Source organism: Pinus tabuliformis, chromosome 1_1, assembly GCF_031772625.1.
Source record: "Pinus tabuliformis cultivar Carrire ecotype Pingquan chromosome 1_1, CPIR1, whole genome shotgun sequence".
Taxonomy (NCBI): domain Eukaryota; kingdom Viridiplantae; phylum Streptophyta; class Pinopsida; order Pinales; family Pinaceae; genus Pinus; species Pinus tabuliformis.
This window is the reverse complement of record NC_142297.1, coordinates 701,122,113-701,129,586: the sequence shown is the minus strand read 5'-3', so window position 1 is coordinate 701,129,586 and position 7,474 is coordinate 701,122,113. Positions and strand designations below refer to the sequence as shown.

General features: G+C 41.9%; 1 protein-coding gene across 1 annotated transcript; it reads right to left on the bottom strand.

The window, feature by feature from the left end:
• Nucleotides 1-567: 567 nt before the first annotated feature.
• Nucleotides 568-6,255, bottom strand: LOC149215437 (uncharacterized). Its single transcript, XM_089389711.1, has 3 exons — nt 4,933-6,255; nt 3,872-4,797; nt 568-3,772 (listed from the first exon to the last, which is right to left on the bottom strand). Exons 1-3 carry the CDS (start codon nt 6,253-6,255, stop codon nt 568-570), a joined length of 5,454 nt encoding a protein of 1,817 aa, XP_089245837.1.
• Nucleotides 6,256-7,474: the final 1,219 nt, after the last annotated feature.

Below are 7,474 nucleotides of genomic sequence, written 5' to 3'. Positions count from 1 at the left end.
CAGATTGTGAAAGGTGGGTCTCGTTCTATGGGACCTTTGCCCTTCCGTTGCTGACGAGCTTCATCTGCTGCACTCCGCCCCCCTGCACCACGGCCTCTCTGACGAGTTTCCATATCGCCTACCTTCCTGTCGCTCTTCCTTCTCTGGTTATTTCTCACCTTAAAATGCCTCTGTTGGAAATTACCCAGAAATTTCTGAACTATCCCGCAGGGGTGATTATATGTCCTTCCTTGTTTCTCCTGCCTTCGGATATTTATGGTATGTTTAGCATAGCACGGTGCCCAAATTTTAATTTCCGGTTGTTTCCCCTCCGACTCCGGTACCTCGCTATCTTCAGCCGGTCTATCCCTAATGATGTCCTCTGCTATGTACCCTGACGCACCTTTAATCTCCCCTCTCAGCGGATGAGTATTAATTACCTCATCAGAAGTGTAATCTTTGGTACCCATCCCATCTGCCGCCATCATACCCCCTTTTAATTCCTGATTCATCATCGTGTGGATTTTCATGCCATTTAGCACCTTATTCGATCGAACCTTAGGCATGGTTCGATCGTGCCCCCGCCAATTAATAATCCCTTTCATTGATCGGAGTGTGATCCCCGATAGCACCATCATGATCTACCTTAATGATCGCGATCAAATCTTTCCATTCTCTACTTGCCTCCGCAGTCCTCCACTGGCTATCTATCCTGCTTTCCTGACCTCTGCTGCCCCAATTGGCCAGCCAATCCGCAGGTTTATTGCCATTTCTTCTAACATGATTAATGACACAGTAGTCTATTCTTCTGATCATATCCTCTATCTCCTGAACGATACCAGCTGTACGCCAACTCTTTGTCACCTTCTCCCACCCCTTGCCATTCCTGAGTTTCTTTACCATTTCAATGGCAATCTGGGAGTCGCCCGTAATTTCCAAGTTGGAGTACCCGTTCCTGATAGCAAGTCTTAATCCGGTATGGAGAGCCCAGAACTCGGCCTCATTGTTGGTCATCTTCCCTCCCCAGTCAGCATATATCCATCTTACTTGTCTTTTACTGTCACGGAATATACCCCCAAACCCTGCATCCCCAGGGTTGCCCTTAGAGGCCCCGTCAAAATTAAGTTTTATGAATTGGTCTCTAGGATAGGTAAACTTGTCTGGACTTTTAATCCTCATGTCCTGCTCTCTCCTTAATTGATAGTGCACCATCTCAAATTTAATATTGAGTCTGTTCAAAATTTCTTGCTCCTCTGGATCTGCTTTCCAATCTTCGTCTTGCCATCTTTCCACCAGAATGGTTTCTCTCATCGCCTCAACCACCCGCTCCCAGATCACCTCAGGTTCCTTATTGACATTCTTGAAAATTCTAGCATTTCGTTCCTTCCATACCAGCCAGATTATAAAACCTGATACAAGATTCCAGGCTCTCTGTATGACTTTACAGTGAAAAGTTTCCTCCCTCCATCGAAAAATCATTTCCAGAAAATCTCTAACCACCACCCCAGATTTATTAAAGGTGCGCTTGGTATTAGACCATAATTGATTAATAAACGGGCAGTGGATCATAATATGATCTCTGTTTTCTTCGTTTTTTTTACACAGATAGCAGCTCGATGGTCCCGAGAAACCCCGTTTCTGAATGCGATCCCAAGTTAAGATTTTGTTTTTCGAAGCCAACCAAGCGAAAATGGTCACTTTGGGCCACCAGTTTAGATCCCAGATTTTTCTCCAATCCTGCTGGCCATCATTGTTATTGTGAGAATTTACCAAATAATAGGCTTCCTTAGCTGAGAAAAGACCTCTCATGGTATTACCCCAACGTAGAATATCTTTCCCATCTCTTGCTCTGATTTTCCTTGAGTCCATTTCCTTTTTGAATGCCGTTTGGAAGTCAGGACTAAGATTCTGATCCCACTCTATCGGGTCCTTCCAGGATCTCCAACAGCCTTCCATGTTATCAGGTTTCCAATAATCCTTGACACAGATTCTGTTCCCCTCAATTCTTCCTCTGATTTGATGAAGGCTTTGAATATTATTCAGTCGTTCTCTTTGCTGCCATCTGTCGTCCCAGAAGTTAGCCTCATTCCCACCTCTGATTTCCCAGAACACATGCTGCTCAACAATGTCTCTATTTTGACTGGCCAATTCCCAAACAGCGGATCCTCGGGGAGTTTCTTTTTGTCTTAGAATGTCTACCTGTGAGTCTGGCATTCGATATTTTGTTCTCCATATTGATTTCCAAAGGTCATTTCCCCCTTTCAACCACCTCCACCAAAGTTTAGCTCCCAGTGTTTGATTGAGCAGTTCTGGGTCTCTTAATCCTAACCCACCTCTCTCTTTCCTCTCTGTAAGCTGATTCCAGGCCACTAAGGCCCATTTCTTCTTTTCCTCTGACCCTCTCCAAATGAAATTTCTGATAATTTCTCTAATCTTCCCATAAACTCCTCTCGGGGCCGCCATAATTGATAGAGGGTAGATGGGTATGGCTTGAAGAACCGATTTAGCTAAAACAATTCTGCCAGCAACATTCAGGACCCTAAAGGCCCAACCAGAGACTTTTCTTTTTAGTCTATCTAAGACTCCCTGCCAGTTCTTTAGTCTCTTTGAAGTAAAGTCCAGCATGTTGCCCAGATATTTAGTAGGTAGTTCTCCCTTTTTAAATCCCAGAATTCTAATAAGGTGAGTCTTCACTGGCTCAACCGTGTTGAAGATAAAAACACAAGATTTGTCCCGGTTAATCTCAAGTCCCGATGCCTCAGCAAACAAGTCCAGGATTCTCTTTAGATGCTTTACTTCTTTAACTGTTGGTTCCCCAAAGAGCATTATATCATCAACAAATTGTTGATGCGTAAGAGGAAGTCTGCCTCCCCATAAGCGCAGTCCTTTTAATCTATGAGCTGCTCTTTCCTGAGTAATATACCTTCCTAGTCCCTCTGCTGCTAAAATAAACAAGAAAGGGGACAACGGGTCACCTTGACGAAGACCTCTGGAAGCGTTAAACGAGTTCGAAGGGTTTCCATTGACTAAGATTGAAAAGTTAGGGGAAGAAATGAGATTATGGATCCATGTAATCCATCTCTTGTGAAAACCAAAACATTCCAGAACTCTTTCAAGGTATCTCCAGTTAAGCCTATCGTATGCCTTAGATAAATCTAACTTGATCATCATTCCTTTTCGTTTTTTATCTTTGAGGGAGTGAATAACTTCTTGAGAGACAACTAAGCCATCCAAAATCTGTCTCCCCTCCACAAAACCAGTTTGCTCCGCCGAGATTAAACCTTCCAGAAGGGGTTTTAATCTTTTGGCAATTAGAGAGGTTATGATCTTGTACACTACATTACAGAGAGCTATAGGCCTAAAGTCATTAGCATCCTCCATGTTTTCACCTTTAGGAATTAGAGTAAAGAAGGTTGAATTAAGAGCCGGCCATACCTTCTGTTGCATCCTTGACTCTTCTACTAAATCCAATATGTCTTTTCCAAGAAAATGCCAGCCAGCCTGGTAAAAATCTACTGTAAAACCATCCGGGCCCGGTGCAGTGCCCTTCCTCATTGCTTTCACTGTATCTTCCAACTCTTCCAAAGTAACCGCCCTCATTAAGGCTTTGTTCTGGTCTTCCGTAACTAGACTAGGTATAGCTGTACAGATCTCCTGAATGGCTCTCGCTCGATCCACTTGAGGTTCAGAAAGGATTCCTCTATGATGATCAACTAATGTTTGCTCAATTTCATTCTGCTCCACCAACCTTATACCGTTATTCCCTTTAATGGAGAGAATTCTGTTTCCCTGTCTGTGCTTGACCATTGCCTGATGGAAAAATTTTGTATTTCTTTCCCCTTCCCGGAGCCATTTAATTCTAGATTTTTGTCTCCATAAGATTTCCTCTTGCTTGCGTCTTTCTTCCATTCTTCCCAGCAGAATCCCTTCTTTGATGATGCTTTCCTCAGTCCTGCCTTCTAGAATTATTTTCTGTTGTAGATCCTCCATTTCCCCTTCTATTTTTTGCTTATCTTCTAGAATGTTGCCAAATTCTTCCTTGTTCCATTTCTTAATCTTCATCTTCAGTTCTTTCAATTTTAGTTGAAACGTGTGCATTCCTCTACCCTGCACTTTACTTTGATGCCACCAGCCTTCTACCTTTTTTATGAAATCTGGATCCCTTAACCAGAAGGCTTCAAAACGAAATGGCTTCTTAACCTTGATTTTTTTAATGTCTACTTCCAGACGGATTGGCCAATGGTCTGATCCCAGGGAGGGGATAATCTTGGACTCAACAAAAATATCTTTGTTCTGGATGTCTTCGGATATTAAGAATCTATCCAGTTTTGAAGCAATTTGGTTCTTGCCTCCTCTTCGGTTATTCCAAGTGTAGACTCCGTTAATAGTTTTGATATCTACTACTCTTAGATCCTCTATCATCTCATTAAATTTATCCATGAACTGATCCAACCTTCTAACCCCTCCTTTTTTCTCATCCAGGGATCTGATTAAATTAAAGTCTCCTCCAATGATCCAGGGCTGCACAGAATAAAGATGTCGGATAGTTCTTAGGCTCCTGATGAAGTTTTCTTTTTCTCCAGGGTTTGTGGGTCCATAAACACCTGTAATAACCACCTGTTCCTTAGTCCCTACTATCCTACCCAGCCCGGTCAGGATTCCATGCATGCTAGTCCAATTATCTAGAAGGATTTCATTCGGATTCCACAGTATTGCTATTCCCCCTGCAGCTCCTATAGCATCCTGTCCCATAACTTTGTAATTCAATCTACTTTTTTCAATGATGTCTTCTAACTGGTGTACCACAATTTTAGTCTCCTGCAATATCAAAATGCTAGGTTTTTCTTTTTTGAGCTTATCTCGCAAATATCTTTGCTTTCCCTTACTATTCAAACCCCTAATATTCCAACTAACAACAATCATTTAAAACTTTTGGAAGGAAGGAAAAAATACCTCTGACAGAGGTATCACTTTACCAGAGTTGATCAATGTTTCGCCCATCGATTGGATGGTTTCATTAATCGTTTTCCGACCTCGTTTTCTGCTACTTTTTCCAGCATTTCCCATTTCCAGCATTTCATTTTCTTGCTCCCCCCCCTCCGTTATCTGTTTTTCCAAGTTTTCACCTTTCCGCTCCTTATATTTCTGGAAAGCTTCCTTGAACAACTGTTTTTGTTTTTCTGGTATAAATCTGTTATCCAAATACTTCCACTCCTGGATTAGTCTTTTCATTAACTTTTCCTCTTCAGCCTCGCTTTCCATTTTGTTTTCAATTTCCATCTGCGATGCCACTGTTTCTTCCGTCCCCTCTTCCTCTGTTTGTTCCTTACTCTGTTTATTTGGGCTTTTTACTTTCTCTTTCTCTTCTCGGGAAATCTCCATGGGTGAGTTCTCTGGATCTTCATCATCATCTAGATGTATTTCATACCCCTCATTGTCATCTTGTAGCACTTTAAACTTATTTTGATTCTTTATTGTATTGGAAGTTTCCTGCGCTTTGGGTTTCAGGGTTTCTTTATCTTGCCTTTTCTTTCTATAGACTTGCTGGAAGCCTTCCTCCTTGTCTGCTGTCTTTCCTTTATCTGTCTTCCCCCCTTCCTCCTTGTTCAGCGGGCATTGCCTATATAGGTGGCCATATTCGTGGCATTTCCGGCATCGAAAGGGGATGTGTTCATAGTCGATCGGCTGCGTCCAGACTTCATCATGATATTCTAATTCAATATTTTCCGGGAGTGGTTCAGCCAAGTTCATGAAAACACAAATTCTGGCAAAGGAATTATACTTACCTCTTTTGGTGGCCTCAGCGGTCTTGACAAAGCTACCTATAGAATTTCCTATTCCTTCTAAGATTTCCGGGTCCCAAAACTCATCAGGTAATCCAAACAGCCTAACCCAAACCGGGGCAGCCATTAGTTTTTCTTTGTCAGGGTTATATCGCTCTTCCCAGTGCTTCATAAACAGGCCTGCATTGTTCAAGAAATACGGCCCTTCCTCAAAAACTCGGTTCTTATCTTCCAGGTTCATAAAGATAGCAGTGAAGAAACCCTGCGCTCCTAATTTAAGATCTACATGACCCCGAGGTCTCCATCGCTGTTCTATCCATCTATTTAACTCCTTTTCTGAAGGCCAATAGCCGATAAATTTGCAGATTAATGCATGATCCTTCATATAGCAATTGTATTCCTCCAGTTTATTATAGGGGATGATATACCTGGGTTTTTTCTGAGCTCGAGGAAGGCATTTTCCTCTCATTCGCTTCTGCCATAAGTTGCCCATTACCGGGGCCAGATTTTCTTTGTTTCCTTTTGTTGTTCCTCCTGAACTGGTTTCTCCCATCACTATATTTTTGAAGGAGGGGTTTGCACCCCCCCCGTGGCTCCTCCATCCCGTTCAGTGCTGTCGGCTAGGGTTCAACCCTAGGTTTCTATTAAACCAACAAAGCTGCGAAAAATCGTTGCCGTTGAAAGAGTCTCTGCTCCAACGAATCTATCTGATCTTGATCCGTCCCCCGACTGAGGATTCCTCTGTCAATCCTGCCCAACTGCGCAAACCCTATCCCGTGGCCTCTGCCTCATCCGGTAAAATAGTTTTTTTTTAATTGTTAAATGTTCAGTGTTTTTATTTATTTGAATGCAATAAATAAAATAAATTTCTTTTAGTCTTTAATATATATATATATATATATATATATATCATACAAATTAATTAATTTACACCCATAAATAAATAAAATTTATATATATCATACAAATTAATTAATTTACACCCATAAATAAATAAAATTTTATCTCTATTCTTATATTTTTAGACATCATCCAATCACCCTCGAAATTTATATGCCCCTAAGAGGACTTCATAAAAATGAACTTTGATGGCATATCCAAAGGTAACCCTGGAGAGGCGGGATTCATAGGCATCTTTAGAGACTACCAAGGTCAGGTAGTCCGACTGTTTGCATTAGACTGTGGCATTGCGAGTAACAATGAGGCAGAATTCAATGCAGTTAAACATGGATTATTAATCACAAGAAGGGAACAAATACAAAAACTGATCATTGAAGGAGATTCCACCCATGTGGTAGACACCATAAAAAAAGCTTCGTCAAGGAACACTGGGATAGGGAAACTCGGTGGCCCACCTAATGCCTCCACACGCTCAAGGAATTAAAGGAACTGGCGGCCCACAACCAAGTGGTAGATCAAACCTCGGGTACGGTAACATTAGTTTTACAAGTGGTAAGTCTGGATTTTTGCATGCAAACGTTATTGTGGTTTAACCTATGGAGCTGTTGAGTGGTGGTAAAGGTTTCTCACAGGATTGGATACCTAGGACATAGGCTGAGCACCCAAGGTGATGTCGATAACACGACGACAAGGCAGGGATACTGGTATGTATCTCAGGCCTTCTTAGTTCATGAAATGGCGGTCTTGTTGTAAGGAATGAAGCCAGAATGGCAGGGTTTGGTGATGTTATTGCATGGGCTAATTGGGATTGG

Bases quoted from the DNA above. Each gene is read 5' to 3' on its own strand.
- LOC149215437 (XM_089389711.1), bottom strand. From the start codon at position 6,255: ATGGGCAACTTATGGCAGAAGCGAATGAGAGGAAAATGCCTTCCTCGA. The intron at 4,798-4,932 runs GTATTTTTTCCT...TTGATATTGCAG, and splicing joins AAGTGATACCTCTGTCAGAG to GAGACTAAAATTGTGGTACA. The intron at 3,773-3,871 runs GCAAGAGGAAAT...GGTCAAGCACAG, and splicing joins AGAATGGAAGAAAGACGCAA to ACAGGGAAACAGAATTCTCT.